This window comes from Maylandia zebra, linkage group LG3, assembly GCF_041146795.1.
Source record: "Maylandia zebra isolate NMK-2024a linkage group LG3, Mzebra_GT3a, whole genome shotgun sequence".
In the NCBI taxonomy this organism is placed as follows: Eukaryota; Metazoa; Chordata; class Actinopteri; order Cichliformes; family Cichlidae; genus Maylandia; species Maylandia zebra.
In genome coordinates, this window is record NC_135169.1 from 34,747,728 (window position 1) to 34,765,912 (window position 18,185).

At 46.1% G+C, this 18,185-nt stretch overlaps 2 protein-coding genes across 4 annotated transcripts; both read right to left on the reverse strand.

The window, feature by feature from the left end:
* Nucleotides 1-30: 30 nt before the first annotated feature.
* On the reverse strand, nucleotides 31-8,875 carry slc7a7 (solute carrier family 7 member 7). 3 transcript variants are annotated; one of them, XM_004562660.5, is made up of 11 exons: nucleotides 8,559-8,875; nucleotides 8,073-8,126; nucleotides 6,574-7,198; nucleotides 3,904-4,029; nucleotides 3,493-3,637; nucleotides 2,231-2,354; nucleotides 2,044-2,147; nucleotides 1,853-1,949; nucleotides 1,604-1,753; nucleotides 784-967; nucleotides 31-678 (listed from the first exon to the last, which is right to left on the reverse strand). In XM_004562660.5, exons 3-11 carry the CDS (start codon nucleotides 7,064-7,066, stop codon nucleotides 605-607), a joined length of 1,497 nt encoding a protein of 498 aa, XP_004562717.1. In that variant the 5' UTR covers nucleotides 7,067-7,198; nucleotides 8,073-8,126; nucleotides 8,559-8,875; the 3' UTR covers nucleotides 31-604. The 3 variants fall into 3 exon arrangements, with proteins under 3 accessions (XP_004562717.1, XP_004562718.1, XP_012777740.1); XM_004562661.5 differs by lacking the exon at nucleotides 8,073-8,126; XM_012922286.3 differs by lacking the exon at nucleotides 8,559-8,875 and having other exon boundaries at nucleotides 8,073-8,214.
* Nucleotides 8,876-11,532: 2,657 nt separating this feature from the next.
* On the reverse strand, nucleotides 11,533-18,185 carry si:ch211-212k18.5 (uncharacterized). The gene is made up of 3 exons (XM_004562752.4): nucleotides 17,788-18,185; nucleotides 12,825-16,126; nucleotides 11,533-12,733 (listed from the first exon to the last, which is right to left on the reverse strand). Exons 1-3 carry the CDS (start codon nucleotides 17,861-17,863, stop codon nucleotides 12,521-12,523), a joined length of 3,591 nt encoding a protein of 1,196 aa, XP_004562809.1. The 5' UTR covers nucleotides 17,864-18,185; the 3' UTR covers nucleotides 11,533-12,520.

An 18,185-nucleotide genomic window follows, 5' to 3' on the forward strand; every position in this document is an offset into this window, starting at 1 on the left:
CTGCTTATTTCAACAAAACAAACGGCTGTCTTCATGTTGTCAACGAGTAATTTTATTATAAATACATGTTTGCAGCTCAACTTTTTCAAGCTGTTTCACACTTGTTTAAAAATAGCCCTTCAGTAGTCTCTGACATTATAAAACTTCATGAATGTTCATCCACCTGAGTGAGCGTGGAGTCAGTCTCATCTGTTCTGTTTCTGTGAGCAAATGATGATAAAAACACGATCAGCAGCGCTCTCGGTTCCAAAGATGCAGCCTGCTGGACCGATTTCAACAACAACCGGCCACCTTCAAGTGAAATCAAAAAAGGTTTTGCATTTAGATCATTTCAAACAAACTACTTGTGTTGACATAATTAAATACAGTCCGAAGTCACGCTTGGCTTCAGGGAAGTGCCGCCTATGAGCAGCATCATTAACACATTCTTTAACATCATCACAGGGTGGTGGCTGACGGGTCTGAGAACTGGATCCCGCTTTAAGCCCAAATGTTTGGTCCACTGCGGTCTCGCAACAGCGGCGGCTGGCAAAGATCCAGGCTGAGCTGAGAGTCTGTTGTTTGTGCGTCACCGGCCGCCAGCAGGGCGTTAAAACGAGCGTCTCTACTCGAGTTTGTCGATGTCCATCTCGGTCAGGACAGAGAAGCACACTTTCTGAATCCCCATGCCACATTTGGCTAAAAGAGACATGAAGGAGGTTAGAACGCAGGATTTAGGTCAAGCATTTACACTTTGATGATCAGAATAATGCAGAAAAACATCTGGATTCTTCCCAATCTTACCGATGAACCTTCGCAGCCACAGCGGTCTTTTGTGAGCCGGGGTGTAGCAGCAGAGGAAGTAGACGGGCACTCCCGACAGGGCGATGCCGATGCCGATCAGGGAGTTGATGGTGTCACTGTACAGAGGCACCACCACCAGGAAGATGGTGAGGATGCAGAAAACAATGGGGTAGAACAAACTGAGCTGTGGAAGGAAAAGAGAGAGAGAGCCGGGTGAGACGGTGGGATGAATTACTGCCTCAAAAATTCTTTTCGCCAACGTGATTAAGTGAAACATGCTGGATCTTAAAGCCTTTTCCAGTTTATCGACTGCTGTACTCAATACAGGGTCATCAATTACGAAATGCACATGTTGTTTTTAATAGGACTTAAACCAAGCGATAAAGGTCGTAGACCCATCACGAAAGAGTTTACGTAGGTCATAAATTGAGAGAGAGGAATCATTATAATCAGCCCAACCAATGGAGTCACCCCCTGCTGGCCAGTAGAAAGAATGCAGGTTGAAGAATTAGAACTTTATTAGAATTAGATGCTTTTCTAACCTGAAGGCTGCCTCCTTTTTGTTATACAGCCTGTGAGTACACAGTGACCAGTCTGAGCATGTGTGCAGTTCAAAAATTAAATGTGTTCAGGAGTTATTTTCCTGATTGTTTCACTCCGGCGGTTATTTCCTGAGCTGCAGTAAAGATTTTGCAATAAAAAGTGGAGATTTTATATTTTCACACTGGCTTCACTTTTCTATCTCAGCAGCAGCATCAGTCTACTATTGTCTGTTTACAGGTAACACTGCACATACATCTGAAACATTTCATTTAAATACCTTTAAAGGCCTCTTTCTGTCCGGCTGCTTCCATCGCAGATATAGTTGGCCCAGGATGGACAAACCAACGAAGAACCAGTAGCTGAAGCTGTAGTAGTTGATCAGCCTGAAGACATCTTCTACACACAGGTATATGAGAGCCATGACGCCCTGCAGGAAAGTACGGGAATCATGGTGAGTAAGGGTGAGGGCCAAAAAAGCATGGCACTAAATTGAAACAATTAGACAACAAAGAAAAAAACAACTGACGTTGAAGAGCAGGGCGGGGACGGGAGTGTAGCGGTTGACGTGGATCATGCACAAGAAGTCGGGCAGGTGGCCTTCTCTGGAGCCCACGAAGAACAGCCTTTCGAGACACAAAATAAAGCGATGATGAGGATTGGTTTATTTTGACTGGTTTTAATGACCTCGCAAAGTAGCCTAAAGAACGATAGAGATACCTGGAGGCAGCAAGGATGGAGGCATTGAGTCCTCCAAAGCAGGACAGAGCCACAGCCAGAGGAATGGTCCAGTTCATCACACCAAACACCTGATCTGCAAATGTCTGCAGAGGGAAAACTCTTCAACAAAAGCTACACCTCGTACATGTCAAGCCTACATCATTCAGTGTGGATCGGAGGAACTTACCACAGCCACAGCATCACTGTCTAAGATTGCAGGAATTGGGAGGATAGTGTAGTAGGCCACGTTGGTGAGAATATAGATCACAGTCACGATGGGCATGGAAATAGCGATGGCCAGAGGCAGGTTTCTGTAGTTTAGAGAGAGAAACAGCAGAGGGCAGCAAAAGAGATCAGAGAGATTCTTATAGAGAGAAAAGATCCAGAGTTTTGTCTGAAGTCTCTGAGTCAAGAGGATATTAAGTGATAAGGAGCGGGTGTTTGTCACTTATTCTGTCTGTGAACTCTGAGAAAGGCTTTTGATCTAATCACATGTGTGGCCTTGCTGGTCAGCGTTTGGCTGTGTGAATCAAAGAATAAACCTGAAACACACACGAGAATACTTCAGAGCCTCTCCTCCCATTTTCCCTCCCTTTGCTTTTCACCTCTGTGTTTTGTTTGGTACTCAGACAAGAGGAGGCCGTAGAAGTCCATCTACCTCTACTTTTTGTCATGCACTGATCATTTCAGTTTTATAGCCTTAACTCTGAACTTTATCCAGATGCTTCAGGAAAAGTAGACTGCTCATAGACTGCTTGTTGTATGTTTAAAGATGTAATTGTGAATATAATAGCTGCAAATGTAAAATTAAGTGTAAGCTAGTCTGCTATTCTGGCCATTGGCTCTAAAGGGGGAACACGGTTTATAAAATAAAGATGTTAATTTTTTGGGATAAGACTTAAACTAGCCATTAAAAGCATTAACTCATGAGTTAAATATTTATAATAAGGTAACAGAGCAGCGAAGCCAAAAGTGTAGTTTTCTCTTCTTTGCAAAAACACATGAGTCGCCCCCTGCTGGTCATTAGAGGCTATATCTTTGGGACAAAGTGACACAAACCACTTTGGGGTTCTGTCAAAAAGGCCATTGGGTGTAAAGAGAAAAACCTGTCACATTTGAACCTGTTTGTTAATGTCTCAAGTCTAAAAAGCCCATTACCATCACTGAAAATGTTTTCTATCATCCGTGAGTCAAAAATTCATGTTATATAAAATTTTCAGCTTATTCAGAAATTTGAGTCCAAAGTCCAACTTTTGAGATAATAACTTGAAATTTTGACTTATGCATGACAAAAAAAAAATTTTCATTGGCAGAAATGAGCTTCCATACTCCGGTGTCTAGGAATGGAATTATACATTTGAAACCAAAGTAATTTAATTCCCATATGATGGGATGATTTAATGCTCATAGTGGCAAATGGTTCATGTGACATCATGCGTATTAACTCACCTCTCTGGGTTCTTGATCTCCTCTGTGACAAAGTTGAGGGTGTCCCATCCAGAGTAGGAGAACAGAGCCGAATACAGAGCCAGAGCGATGGCTCCTGGATCTCGAGATGAGCCATCAAATAGCCCCTCGAAGTTCTGGGTGTGACCTAGAAGGAAGTGACAGCATGGCACTGTGTGAGCGTCATGTAGTTAACCTAATTAAACTCCTACCCTCCACATAACAATCTTATCTGATTGTTCTTTAACAGTTTTATATTAGTTATAACAGCAGATAATTTTTTTATGGATTTAGTGAAGGAGGACATGCAGAGTGTTGATGTGACAGAGACAGGGTAAAAGACGAAAGAAGAAGAAGAAAAAGAAAAACGAGAAAAAGAAAAAATGTGTGTGAGTTGCTGATGTGTTTGAGCACCTTGTCCGATCTTCACCAGGCCGGTGATGATGACGGCGATGAGAGCAATAACTTTGGCGTAGGTGAAGAAGTCCTGGACTCGGGTTCCCCACTTGACATAAGCGCAGTTGACAAAGGTCAGCAAACCTGAAGGCGAGGGAGCGAAACACATGAACACACACGTATCATTCAAACACAGACTCGCACAGCAACAGACATTTGCTCTTTAAACTGTGTGTGTTTGTGTGTTTGTGTCTGTGCCAGCGTGTTTCCATGTGAGAGAGCGGCTGATTTAAGGAAGCACTGCTGCTGACTCAAGCAGACCGGATAGTTGTTTGTCAGACAAGGAAACAGCTGAGTGCAGCACATAACACACACATACTGAAATACACACATGTACGGTCATGGAAGTGAGACCAAGTTTAAAAGCTTGAAAGAAGAAATAATTAAACAAGCACCGATCTGTTCTGATGAGCTTGTATGTTTCGGCCTGAGGTTGGAGATTTGTCACGATTGGCACTTATTGACCTACAGCCTCTGGTCCTGATAAGTAAAGTGGTCCCTGCTGCATTCTTCCTTATTGCCCTCCTTCACCTTGATCAGCATTAATGGTGTTGGAAAACATGTTTTTCTGCTCCTCTCTGTCACTTATCTCTCTCACGCACGCTCTCTGACTCTGGCACCTTATCAGTAAGGGACCGCCTAGTTCACGGGACATCGTAAAAATTACTATCTCCATTGATAGCGTGTAATACTCAGTTTTGCGAAAGCGAATCTTTTTATTAATGAATGTAAATTAATTGCTGTAGTTCAGACCAAAACAGGAATGCATCATCTTCCACCACACTGACAGCTAGAGGGTAATAACAGGATGCCTGTTCAAACACAGCAGAGCACAATGCCTCAGATGGAGGCGATCAAGGATGAGTGATGGAGGAGGAGGCTGTGCCACCCAGAGGTGGAGGTTTGAGATCAGGTGTGAGAGACAGGCAGGCCAGTGATACAGAGATGCTGAAGACTGCGTAGCTGTTAGCAGACGATGACCTTGAGTACGGGTTGGGCGGACTTTACACCTGAGTTCACGTGCTTCTGATAACCGCCCCTCACAAACAAAACGTTTGAACAGTACGTGGATGTGGACTGAGCTGAATGTATCTGAAATGACCATATTAAAGATGTCTCCTCTCACTTTGACATCACAGAGACAAGAATAGATAAAAACTGCACACACAATGACCTAATTACTCAAAATTTGGACGTTTTATAGAAGCATGGCCCGCGCATATTAATAAAGTTATACAGTTACACGACATCTGAGATAATCAGTCAAAATTCTTCCACTGCAAAACACTTTGACCCAACCAGACTTTTAAATACTCAGTCCAACTCAAATCATTCGATAGTAAATTATTACACAGGATGTAAACTTTCACTTATTATAATCTGAATGTTTTTATCTGTCATGTTAAGGTACTGAAATCACAACTGTCTATCTTATTCTGCTAATCAGTTCAAGGTCACGATGGCTCCTACCTCGGCTGCCGTGGAGTACGCCCTGAAACGGGGAACCGCTCACACTCACATCTGTACATGTGGTCTGTTAGTTTAATTAAACTAATCTTTGGGTTACGGGAGGAAGCATGCTGTACCCCACACAGGTACATGCAAACTCCACACAGAAAGGCCCCGGGTGGCCGGTGGATTCAAACCCAGGACCTCATTCACCCCCATCCCAGTTCTCTGTCTACACATGACCTCATTGCACTACAAGCTGTTTGTTCTTGTGTTTTATCATAATTTTTATAAAACAGAACTTACATGTTGTCTTGTCAGAGCAGTTTCGGCACTGCCATGTCTAAAACCTTTCTTTTCTAGTCTTGAGTGAAATAGGGTGAAGGTGAATATGAAACAGAGGGACTTCATTACAGCAGCTGCACTTACATTTACTGCACTGCCTTCACTTAAAAGGAAGTGGTGCTGTTTAAGCGCTTCACTCATGTGCTGGCTGAGCTATCAGAGGAGAGGCTTGTCAGGTCAGAGTGCCCCTGCAGGGAGGACTTTACCTCATAGCTACCAGCCTCTCTGTCGTCCTCTGCTTACTGGTGCGTGGCACAAAAGTGTGTGTGTGTGTGTGTGTGCACGCATTCAAGCGTGTGTGTGTGTGTGTGTTGCGCGCCCACCTTTTAGGTGGGTCAATGGATTTAAAGGAGGACATATATTTGTTATCAGGGCTTATCTGGAAGATATTAACAAGTTCTCTCTGCACCTTTGACTCAGTGTGCAGTTGCGTAGTCTTTATCTCGTGGTAGATTTGATCTTTCTACATTTACAGGAAGAAAAAGGAAAAGCTGTGATTCATGTCCTTGTGTGATGAGCCCATACCAGGTTTTCCAAAGCCACTGCTCTGAGATTGAGTAAAAAGTGGCTTTTCCTCCCACTTAATCTACCAAATGGATGATTTTAGGGTGGATCGGTTCCTCTTTAATCAGATGTTAGTGAGTGTTTCTGCTGTAGACCTGCTGACTCTAACCGACTGCCACCATTTTTCACTTCTCTAGTCTCTGCAGCTCACGTGATCTGTCATAGATGTGAAACCACGGCTGTAACACAGATTATTAGGCATTATTGACACTGGATATCACTCACGCACTCACGCACTGACTCATCTTCAGTCTCCAGATGTGTACTTACATATGCAAGCAGCAGCCAGCAGCCTGTTGGCCAGGTACGGGGCTATGCAGGTGGGGAAGATGGGCTGCACCATGTAGTTGGAGAACGTGATGGCAATAACGGCCTGGCTGGTGGGCTCGATGATCAGCAGCGAAGTCCACAAGCGGATGAAGGCCATGAAACCCCCGAAGGCCTCCAGGATGTAGGCGTAGGAGGCCCCGGACTTGGTGATGGTGGTCCCCAGTTCGGCGTAGCACAGGGCGCCGAACACGGAGAAGATCCCGCCGATGGTCCACACCACCAGGGAAAGACCATAAGAAGCGCTGTGGATGAGGACGCCCTTGGGCGAGACGAAGATCCCCGAGCCGATCATGTTCCCCACGATCAAGCATACTCCGTTCACGAGGGAGATCTCCTTCTTGAGCTTCATGGACTCCTGCGAGTCATCTGACTTCTCTGACGGGGGGCCGCCGTTGGACGGCTCTTCTGTCGGGATGAGGCTGTGAGAAGCCATTGTTTGAGTTTGGTGGTTTTAATTTATTTTAAAAAGGAAAACAGTCACAAAATAAGAGGGTTTGTTTGGCCTTGCTGTGTGATGAAGATTGGAAAATTCCTCCTCGAGCTATCTTCGTTTATCTCCCGCCATCTGTGAAGGCAACACGCAGGGGTCATATCAGCGATGTTGTCACAACTCAGACACACAGCAAATACTCGCGTTGTCCCGATCCGATCACACAAAAACACACTCGCATGCCAGAGGCACTAATGTCAGAACAAACATGCAGAAAAGACAACGCACAACGAGTGTGGACACGGTTGGATTCGAGAGCGGGATTTTGGGATTGGAGGGCCATTAGGCCGCACACCAAATGGCCTTTTAAGGTTGAGTGTATTTACAGAGAGACGGGGAGGGAGCAAACACGTTGCGTGCCTCAGACACCGGCTTCTCGCTGGTAACCACAAGCAGAGAAAGAATCACTGACTAAGACTCACACTTAGACTCCCAGATCCACCTACGCCGGCATATGCAGAGTTTCAGTGTCAGCACAGCGGCCACAGGTCACATGTTTTCCAAAGTTCATTATCGTCAGCATGTGTGCAATTTGATGATGATGCAGACACGTTAGGCAGCAGGTTCAATAATCTGGCTTTACACAATCTCTTTACATATCATGAACTGCTAGTGTTGTTTTGAATGACAGTGTTTTCACTACATTAATGCCAATTTAAAGTGTAGTTATTTACAGTATTTACACTTTGATCATTCAGGCTTCTGGCTCTTTCATAAAGTCAGCGCATATAAATAAGTATACGTCAGGTGTAGAGGTACACGGAGAAGCATAAATGCAAGATATCGATCCAAAGATCGTAAACTGGATACAGCTCGTAAGTAATAAGGAACTCAGATACAGGAGAGACTCAAGCATGGAAAGCCTGATATGAACACACACAGACACAGACTCACAGAAGCATGAAGCTTTTGTGAGGAGAATGTAAGAGAGGCTGTGAAGTTCAGATACCTCGTGGCAACAGCAGCAGTAGGAGCAGCAGCAAGTGTCTTGATGAAGGAGTCACTGCAAAGAAGGAGGACAGCAGATTGGACGTGAAGCATGCCGGAGAAGCTCAGAGGCGAAGCTCTTGCAGACAGAAAGTGCAAAGTTCAAAAGCTGCTGATAAGTAGGCTTCTTTTTGAGCTACTTAAGGTCACATCCTGGATACAGGAAGTCCTGTTGTTTACACAACGGGACACAAGTAACAGTTCAGATTAATGAAGCAGCGATAATAAAAAGTATCATTATGTTTTCAAGGCAGCTGTGGAAACATCTGAAACACATCAGAGGGTTTCTAATTAGTTATTTCTTCATGTAAAAGATCTCAGATTACTCACTCGTAAAAGCAGCCAGGCATGATAAAACAACTCTCCTGAATTAACACTTCTACTTAAATCATTATGAAACACAAGCAGCAGTTTGGGGGGGGGGGGGGGGGGGGGGGGACACACTCACCCTCTCCAGAGGCTCCTCAGCTCCTCTCTGCTCCTCTTGGGGTCCTCTAAATCACTGCAGCACAGTCTGATCGCAAATACTGTATTATTTCAAAATCCACTCTCTGTTCTGTTATTTCATTGTCCTGCCTCCCTGTCACAGTCGTAAATAAACCACTTCATGCGCCTTCCTCTTCTCTCTCTGCTGTGCTGCTGCTCGGTTTCCTCTTGTTCTGCTTTGCTCCGACCTTCCTCGGCTGATGCGTTTGAGGTGTTGTGCACTTCTGGTTCCCAACGACGCTTTTAATCGACCAAGGAAACGAGTTCAAGGCGAGAGTGGGAGGGCTTTAGTTCACCTCAGCATTGTTTTCCTACGGGTGTGTGATTCAATTATCTCGCCCATCACACAGGTGTTATCTGCAGCTTACCTGCTCTTCTCTGATCAGTGTGACAGTGGAAATAAAAGGAGGACTGAGGGTTTTTCCACGATTACTATTATGCAAATGCATCTGGAGACAATTTGATGATATAATGCTGTTAGAAATGTTCACTTTAAGGCTCATCCGAACAATGGTCGTAATTATCCACTCATGTAAGACTAGCCTGCGTTTTCTCCTTCACTTTAAGTACATCCCATTACAGTGTTGTTTATAACACAGGCAATATTGTAATAAAACAGTTATACTGGTTTATAAAACTGAGGGAAATAGCGTAACTTAGCTGATGCGTGTCTGTGTGAGGCTTAAATGCACATTTAATTAAGAGTCGCGTCAGTGTTGCTGATAGCAACAAGTAATTCATACGTTTCTGTGTTTCTGCTGTTTGATGGATGACCAAACACAAGCTATTGCGCCCTCTTGTGGATATGAAATAAACTGAATGGTGATAAATTATCAGTTTCTAGTGATCTCGGTTTGATTCTGACTGAAATGAAGATGATTTAAAAGAGAAAGATCCGAGAGAAAAAACATCAAGCGCACGTGAACCTTCAATAATGCAGATATTATGGAAAAGTAGAAAAACCAGTAGGTCATTTTTATCTTTCTTTCTTTGTTGTTTGCTTTGTTTGCTTACTCTTGATTCTCCCCAAAGTGTGCGTTGGGTCCGCCTGGTGGGCTGTGAAGGTACTACAGGTAGGCTGCTACAGGTCAGTTACAAGAAATAAAGTCTCTAAAGTAAAAGGGTTTGCAGTGAACATAAAAACAAATGTATAAAGTAAAAACAACATAAATTTTGTGTTTTTATTTTCATGATGCATTTTTGTTTTTTCCATTTTGTCTTTTGTCTGACCCGTTTTCTGATCTCTGTTATGTCTAATTAACAGGCAAACACTTAACCTGGAGATGTAAGAGCCAGGTCCCTGCAGACAAACCGTTAATTAAGAATCAGCCTCAACAATCAAATCACCAGATGCTCAAAATGAACTCACAGAAGATCCAAATACTTCATCTTTGTTCCTGTGTGTCGGTCACAGTTATGATGTAAAACTGTGCGGCTCTGTTTGTGAGGAAATGTCTGATGTGGCCATCGGCGAATACTTACAGAGCGTAACGAGAACATTTTGAGCGAAAAAGAGACAAAACAAACAAAACTCCTGCCCCACTAATACAACCTGGGGAACAAAAAAATGATTTAAAAAGTTAAAAATACGTGACTCATGTTGCACATTTTTACAGCTATTATTGTCCCGATTCAAAAATCAAATCACTAATTAATCATAAGCCTTTTTTTTAAGGATTTATTCGAGGATGTTTCGCTTGAATGGCAGCTTTAATTAATCAGATCAAATTAATTACTGGCGACTGTGAAGTAATCAGTTTCTTTGTCTTTTAAAACGATGCTAATTCCTCATTGCTCCAAGGCTAAACAGGTTTAAACGCTGACCTTTGACCCCTTGAGAAACTTTTGTCCTTTTTCCCTGGAGATGATTGATGCCCACAGAGGGTTGATTAAAGCTCACTGATGAGTGTGATGAGGCGTGATTAAAGCCTGTAAACACATCCAGCATCACACCTGTTGGATTTTATATTCACTTCTATCTAAATGGCTTCTTTTCTGTCTCTCGCTCCCGCTCTCTCTCTTTTTGTCTTTTTTTTTTTTTTTGATTGAGACACATCCGTTGTCACTCATGAACGCATGTGGACAAACTTCTCACACATGGCTCCTTTCTCCCCCTTTGTCCCGCTCCCTGCCCTGGGCATTCTTTTCATTGGTTACCAGTTGTCATGGTTTCAGGGAGCCCCTGCAGGCTAAAAAAAAAAAAAAACTAGAGGGATTAAAGGCGGCCATTTTGGGGACAGCTGGACCAGGTTGGTCCCTGTTGCCCCCTGTCCCGCTCCCAGTCACTGTGCGAGGGGGGACGAGGGCCGGCATTGTGTGAGGATTAGAGCTTCCTGTGTGTCAGCTCATTACACGGGGGAGTGTAGGGGTGACGGGTGGAGCAAAAAGAGTGAGGGAGCGAAATGAAAGAGAAAATTTAAAAGAAAAAAGGAGTGAGTATGAAAGAGAGTATGACACAGAGAAGGGGAGCGAAAGGCAGGAGAGGGGGGGTATAGGGAGGGAGGTGGCAGCCTCTACAGCTGCACCCTCAATCACACTCATACAGGCTCCGATTATCCTTTTCACACACACTCACACACACATGAACAGCGCAGGGGAACTGAAACATATTAAAAGACACCGAGAGCAAAAAAAGAAAAAGAAAAGAAAAAGCAGAATCTGGAGACAGCTAGCCCAGAGTCTCAGACAAAGGACCCCACCTTCCTCCTCCTCCTCCTCCAATCCAGACACACAGAGAAACTGGAACAAACAAGAGAAAACTGACCAACAGTGTGCACACAGAATAAGAGTCATGCAAGCAGAATACTTAAACAGATAGATGACTTCACAGAGACACGGGATTAAACCCAACCCAGACAAAAAAAATGCCCCCCCCCCCCCCCAACACACACACACACACACAAAACGAAACCCACCAGACGAGCAACAAACAGGTCTCCTCTTCACATTGCCTTTTGTTTTATTTATCTTTTATACATCTCATGGGAACATATTTTTGTCTTTGCTACAAAAAAAAAAGAAAAAAGGGTTTACAAAGGGGGGAGCAAAGCATACAAAAAGCTAAACTGAGCTAAAGCAGGAATGCAGTGAGTGCAGACAGTTGGTGCAGGAGCAGGACACCCTCAAGTGCTCTGAGAGAGAAGGGAGGATGAAGGAGGAGGCGGGAGGGCGGTTATAACGGACGGGGCTCATACTTGTTGCGGGTTTCACAATGCAGATAACAGCAACCATCAATACAACAACGCAAACAGGGCCCTGTGAGGGCCGGGGTAGCTTACAGTTTTAAGTACGGGACTCACACAGTCACCGGCAGCATTACGACCAAACAGCATCACGGATTCAATCATTTCAGCAGGTTTTTCGGCAGCACAAGGCAAAGTGCAGCTCACAGTGTAGCTCGGCACATGCATTCAGCAGCATCACATTAAAAAAAAAAAGGAACAAAGTAGGAAACAATAAGAAGTCTTAAAATGTAACCGCAGCTGTATTTACAAACTCTGGCCATTCCTAATCTGGCCTGTTTTGGTATTGACTTCATTTTGTAAAATTCTGGACACTCTTCTTTTTAAAAAAAACAAACAAAAAAACCACAAAAATCAGCTATCATAGAGTCTGTGCTGAACAAGCACCACGATAACAAAAAAAGAACAAGTAATTCAGCTCATGGTAATGCTGTGAAGTGTGTAAATAAGGCCTCACCGTGGTCTCCAAAATAGAAAAATACATAGCTAAAACACTACATTCACAAAATCACTGGAATCATACTACAGTATAAACTACAGCAGACCTATCTGCCTAACAAAAAGGTAAATATGAATTTGAATTATTATTACGCTAGGAAACAAATCTCGTTCTATTAAGTAAAAGAAAAATACATTCCCTTGTCAGGACCCTTAAAAACTGACATTCAACAGCACTAACTTTCTACGCGGTGGTGTCCATAGCCTCGTCTGCCGCGTCACAGCCGACGCTGTTCGGCAGAGGATCTGTGCTGTCGCCTTTCTCGGGGGATTTAAGCAATCCCTGCTTTTCATCCTGCTGTGCGGCGTTTTTACGATCCTCCGCAAAGTCATTGTCATTGGTTTGAGCCTTGGAGGGGGTACTGGTCAGCACGCCGGGGTGGGTCTTCATATGACCCTGTTGACAGGACACAATGATATTTATTTACAGATACAAAATCTCAAATTAAAAACTTTTACATCACACTATCTATTATCTCTTCTCTCACCTTAAGTCCGCTCCGGCTAGCGTAAGCCTTTCCACAGTGGGAGCAGCTGTAGGGTTTCTCTGGGCGATGAGGCTGTGTGTGTGGTGTTGGTGCTGGTGTTGGTGCTGATGCTGCTGGGACCGAGGGCTCAGCATCCGCAGAAGGCTTTTCTGGAGTGTCCTTCTCCAGCTCTGTGTCCAACCCAGACAAAGACTCTCTGAGTGTTTCACTTTTCCCTTTACTGTGGGCAGCATCTCGTTCCTGTGACTCATGTGGTGCACTGCCACAGGCCTCATCTGCTTCTGGGATAGCTGTGGGGCTGACAGGAGGGGGGAGTGAAGGTACGGGATTTGCAGTGGGGTTACTATCAGGAGTTATTGTGGGTTTATCTGTCGAGGACTCTTCATCATGATTAACGCCTCTGTGTGGCAGATCATTTTCTGCACCAGGCTTTGAAATGCAGAGAGAAAGGGGGACGTCGTCACCCTCTGAATCTCCATTTGCCAAAGCTGGGGGTGCTTTGAAAGGGCTGCCCAGGTCAGTGTGGGTCTCCTCCTCAGAGGACATGGAGCCATTCACCAGGCTACTGTCAGCTGGGATGCTGTCCTCTGGCCCTGCTGAAGTGAGGTTATGGGTCAGAGGTGGGCTAACACTGGACGTGGAGCGCTCTGATTCCTCTGTCTTCACAGATGTGGTGTCATTAGCTGCAGATTGCTTAAAAGTGGACCCTGAGCTTAGAGCATCAATTTGAGACTTGGTGCCTGTTGTTAAGGCCAAAGGAAGGAGCTGTGTTTTAGATTGGGAGCTAATGGAGTCATTCTCACCATCATCAAAGACGCCACTGTCCATTTCTGCAGCATCTTCGGGGGGAACATCTTCATCGGGCGGAATCTGTCCTCCGAGGTGCAAGCGGATGTGGTGCTGAAGAACCAGGGCATTGGTGAACTTGCGTGGGCACAGCGGGCAGGAGTTCAGGGCACGGCTATTGGGCGGCCTCGCACGGTGAGTGGCCAGGTGGGCCCTAAGGCTGCCCTTTGTTGAGAAGGAACGACCACAAAGCTTACAAGGGAACGGGCGCTCTCCCAAATGTGTGGCCTGGTGCAAGCGAAGAGCTCTGGGGCAGCTAAGAACACGCAAACACACACCACACTGATTAGCAGCCTGGACGGCGGGGAGAGATGGGGTAGTTCTAGTAGCGCCCGAACCCTGGCTTGTCTCTGATCCTGCAGCATTAGCACTAGGACTCAGTCCAAGAGCCGCCAACATTTCCCTGCGGTAGGCACTGGAGGTGGTGGTCAGGTCGTGGCCATGGGTGTCTCCGTTGGCTTCAGTAGTGGTGTGTGAGGAGGTGGAGGGCGAAGAGGCAGAAGAAGAGGAGGAGACACCTGGGTGAGGCTGCTTTTCAAGCTTCTGTACCAGCCGCTGCAACTTGGATGTATCAGAGGTAGAGGTAGTGGGAGAGGATGAGGAGGGGGAGGAGGCAGATGGTTTGGGGAAAGGTGGGAAAGGGAAAGGTAGCTGATGAGGCGAAGTGAGGTGGGAGGTGGATGGGTGTCCCGGTGGTCGGAGAAGCGCGAGGTGGTGAGGGGAGGTACCTCCAGGGAAGAGAATCTTAGGCAGGTGAGCCAGCTGGGAGTACGGCGAGGCTGAATGGAGGCTCGAGTGAGGAGGAGTGTTTTCGTCAAAGCGCTGCTGCTTTGCTCCTTTAAACTGGCTGCCCACAGAGGACGAAGATGACGAAGAGGAAGACGGGAGCACACTGCTGGATGCGCTTGCAGCGGCTGCCGCTGAAGCTCTGTTCAGCTGTAGCAGCGAATGAGCTGTGGACAGCAGAGCCATGTCCACAGAGGGGGGCAGAGGTAGGGAGGAAGGCGAGGCCCGAGCCGAGCCACTGGACAGGAATCCTAAAGCCATGCTCTCTGTGATGCCGGGAACACTTCCTTTCACCGCGTTAAATGTTTCATCATCATCAGCTCGCCGTTTGCGCCTCCTCTGGATGCTCCCTGTGGCCGATCCGCCCTGCGTTTGCTCTGACAGCGCTGGAGGCAGCAGGGAGAGCGACAGCTCTGGGTTCTGCTCTCTGTGTCGCAGGAAATGAGCTTTAAGGTTCCCCCTGGTTGTAAAACGGCTCAGGCAGACTGGACACTGGTAGGGCCTTTCCCCTGTGTGGGACCTCAGGTGGATCTGCAGGGACGAGTCGCTGCTCAGCACCTTCCCACAAAAGCGGCAGATGTGCTGAGGGCGTCCTGATGAGGAGGCAGAGGTAAGAGAGGAGCTGGACTGGAGGTCCTGGGGATGGCTGGTGGGAGGAAGTGAAGGAGTTGGGAAGCTGACGCCATTACTGTGAGCGAATGAAGAGGTGTTAGACGATTTTTCATGGAGGTAGCGCGGTGGCAGGCCCAGCGACAGGGACAAGGGGTGTAGGGAGGCAACAGAGGAGCTAATAGTGGATGAAAGAGATGAGGAAGAAGAAGATAATAATGAGGACGAGGTAGAGGAAGATGCAGCTCTGCTGCTGTTGTTGTGTGAAGCGCCTGACTTGGAGACAGCCGGTTGAGGGAAGAGAGCTGATGGAAGGCCAGTCAAAAGTGACGAGGCTGTGGTGACTGGAGTGGCAGTGGAAGGATGCGTTGGGGATGAAGATGCTGCTCCGTTAGGTTTCAGGTTGCTTTCCGTTCCGCTGGCTTGTGCATTGTTGTCCTGGCCAAAGACAGCTCCTCCAAGCCTCAGAACGTGCCTGCAGATCTCTTCTGTTATCTGCATCTGGTGGATTTGGCGCTGTTGTAAAACCCTCAGCTCCTCTAAGAGCACCGCCAGTGTGGGAGGGACCTGGCTCTGTCCCTGCTCCCCTGGTGAGCTGGTGGCCTGCTGTTGACCTGGACTTGAGCTTTCACGGTGAGGTGGAACACATTGAGAAGAGGAGGAGGAAGAGGAGGTGGAGGTAGTGGTGGTGGCTGAACTTCCAGTCTGCGGGGAGGTCATGGTGGAGTGAGAGTTCCCTTGGCTGTGGGAACCAGAGGTCTGACCCAGGGGGGGAGGCGAGTGAGTTTGGGAAGACAGCGACGGGTGAGGGAAGTCCGGGGAGAGGGAGGAGTGGGTGTTGGGAAGAGATGTTGTGAAGGGGGCGATGTGGCTGGGCCAGTGGGGAGGAGGTGAGCTCTCGCTGGGTAAGGAGGGCGCGTGGAGCCCTCCAGGGGATGGGCGAGGGGCCAGAGGCGGCTGGCAGTCTTGAAGAGATGTGGGGGATGAGGAGGAGGAGGATCCTGATGAGGTCACTTCTGAGCCGAGAGATGTGGATGGTGACTTTAAGCCCAGATGGTCATCTGAGGATTTAGAAGAAAAAGAAGAATGATGAGGGGGGTTTTGTTTTTTTTTAAACCTGCATGTTTATTTGACAAAGCTCCGATATCAACCCAAATATACAGCTTTGTGAATTTATCTGAACTCTGTTTTTTCCTTTGCCTCCATTATTGTTTATGAATTTAGTTTTAAAAAATTCTGTGTGCATACCAAAAGATACAGTTACAACATCAAAAGAAATTCCTGCTGGAAAGTGGCCTTGAACATGCAAATAAACAAGAAACTCAACCGTCCACGAGTCTTTGTGATATCTTGTCTCAATCTGTGCTCTCCAGAGTAAAACTCCTCAAACATCTTGTGCACACACATACAAAAAAAAAAGCTCACAGACCACCTTGCTGCTATAGCAACACATTTTAGAGGACAATGGGCATCACCAAGACAACCCATAGCCCCTCTTAACCCACTCCCTACAGCGGTTACGTCTTTCATCTCCCTATTCACCCTCCCCCGCCTTACGTCACAGTGGAGGTCAGGGGTCAGGCCAAGCTAAGGGTTCTGGGCACTGTCCACACACTCTGATTGGTCAACTAATCTGACCTCTGGCACTCAGGGGTCAAATTCTTTCAGAAATCTTGAGCACGGAGTGAGAAAGAGTAAAAAAGAAAAAGAAATGAGGGGGAGGGTAACAACAATGGAGAGACAAACTAACTACTCCCTCCTGGAGAGACAGTGATGGAATGAAAGACTGTACCTCAAGCGAAACTCCTTCCCTGCAAACCTGCAAGCAGATAAGCCTCAAACTAAAACTTCCACTATTAATTGTGAGAGTTTGCCCCAGGGGAGCTGGTGCATGCATCAGAAGCTATATCCCACTAATAATGTGACAAAAACCTCCATATTCTCTGAAATGTTTTCAATCCCCCCGCCTGTGTTAGGAGTATACAGTCAATAGGGCTAAAGGGTGAGAAAGAAGGAGCAAAGAAAGGGGAGGGGGGCTGTATTAAGAAAGGTGGAAAAATGAGGGGGAGAGGGGCACATAAGGAAGAAAAGCATGGATGAAGAGCAAAAGAAGATCAGAACAGAAAGGGTGGAAGATTAATCTTTACCCCCCAAAAAAACCACTGCCCCCCGCCCCCACCCTATTGCACCTTATTGTGAAGAAGTAAGAGAGTGCTCCATACTAATCAAAGCCCTCCAGCAGTCAGCGCTGAGCAGCCTGTTGGTCTCCAAGAGGATGAACAGCACACGAAAATGGCCACAGATGTATGTTAGTTAATCCTACCCACAAGAGCAAGTTTATTGGCCCCGTCCAAAGTGCCCCAGGTCTCATTTATAAGTGGGATCTATTGCACTAAACTAGTAAGCAGAATTGTGAGGTGAGACTTTTTTTCAGTCAGTTAAATCAGGTGCATTTGTCGGAATGCAAATGCAAATATGAACTTGCAAAAGTTCGAGAAAAGAAATCAAAGAAAACCCGCTCATGACTTAAATGCTAACTTTTGCGTTGGTAAATGAATTTAAAGATTTAAGTTCTTATAGTGAATTTCACAAGCAGCCAGTAGCCTGTGAGCAATGTTGTTTATAACAATCTTATGCCGCTTTGATTTAACAAAAAGAAAGAAAGAAACACAAAAATCCAAAAATAAAAAGCGCACGAACACTCGTAAACATGTTTTCTCACCGTGCGACTGCAGCCTCGGGCCCCCTGGATCCGCGTTAACGAGATGCTGGGGTCTCTTCTGTTTCCGGCGTGACATGATTCACGGCGAGTCAGACGGAGAGGGGGGCATCCGTCGGTTCAATGGCAGTTTTTTTTTCTTGCGCACTTGGACGAGCTTCCGAGAGCATCCAAATTTAAGAAGCTGCAAGTCCTTGGCTTTAAAAAAGAAAAAAGAAGAAGAAGAAGAAGAAGAAGAAGAAGAAGAAGAAGAAGAAGAAGAAGAAGAAGAAGAAGAAAGGGGGAGTTTTGAAAGAGCGGGTCTTTCATGGAACAAAGTTCCAAAAAGAAAAAGTGATGTTTGGAAATCCGCCGGGCTGCACCGTGTCACATGAAGCTTGCCGTGTGTGTGGCTGTTTTCT

What these genes read in the sequence shown, in the direction of transcription:
- slc7a7 (XM_004562661.5), bottom strand. Translation starts at nt 7,066, where the DNA reads ATGGCTTCTCACAGCCTCATCCCGACAGAAGAGCCGTCCAACGGCGGC. An exon ending in GAGATCAAGAACCCAGAGAG is followed by an intron (nt 2,355 to 3,492) that starts GTGAGTTAATAC and finishes TCTAAACTACAG; the next exon opens with AAACCTGCCTCTGGCCATCG. An exon ending in TCCATCCTTGCTGCCTCCAG is followed by an intron (nt 1,950 to 2,043) that starts GTATCTCTATCG and finishes GTGTCTCGAAAG; the next exon opens with GCTGTTCTTCGTGGGCTCCA.
- si:ch211-212k18.5 (XM_004562752.4), bottom strand. Translation starts at nt 17,863, where the DNA reads ATGTCACGCCGGAAACAGAAGAGACCCCAGCATCTCGTTAACGCGGAT. An exon ending in CCCGAGGCTGCAGTCGCACG is followed by an intron (nt 16,127 to 17,787) that starts GTGAGAAAACAT and finishes CTAAATCCTCAG; the next exon opens with ATGACCATCTGGGCTTAAAG. An exon ending in CTAGCCGGAGCGGACTTAAG is followed by an intron (nt 12,734 to 12,824) that starts GTGAGAGAAGAG and finishes TCCTGTCAACAG; the next exon opens with GGTCATATGAAGACCCACCC.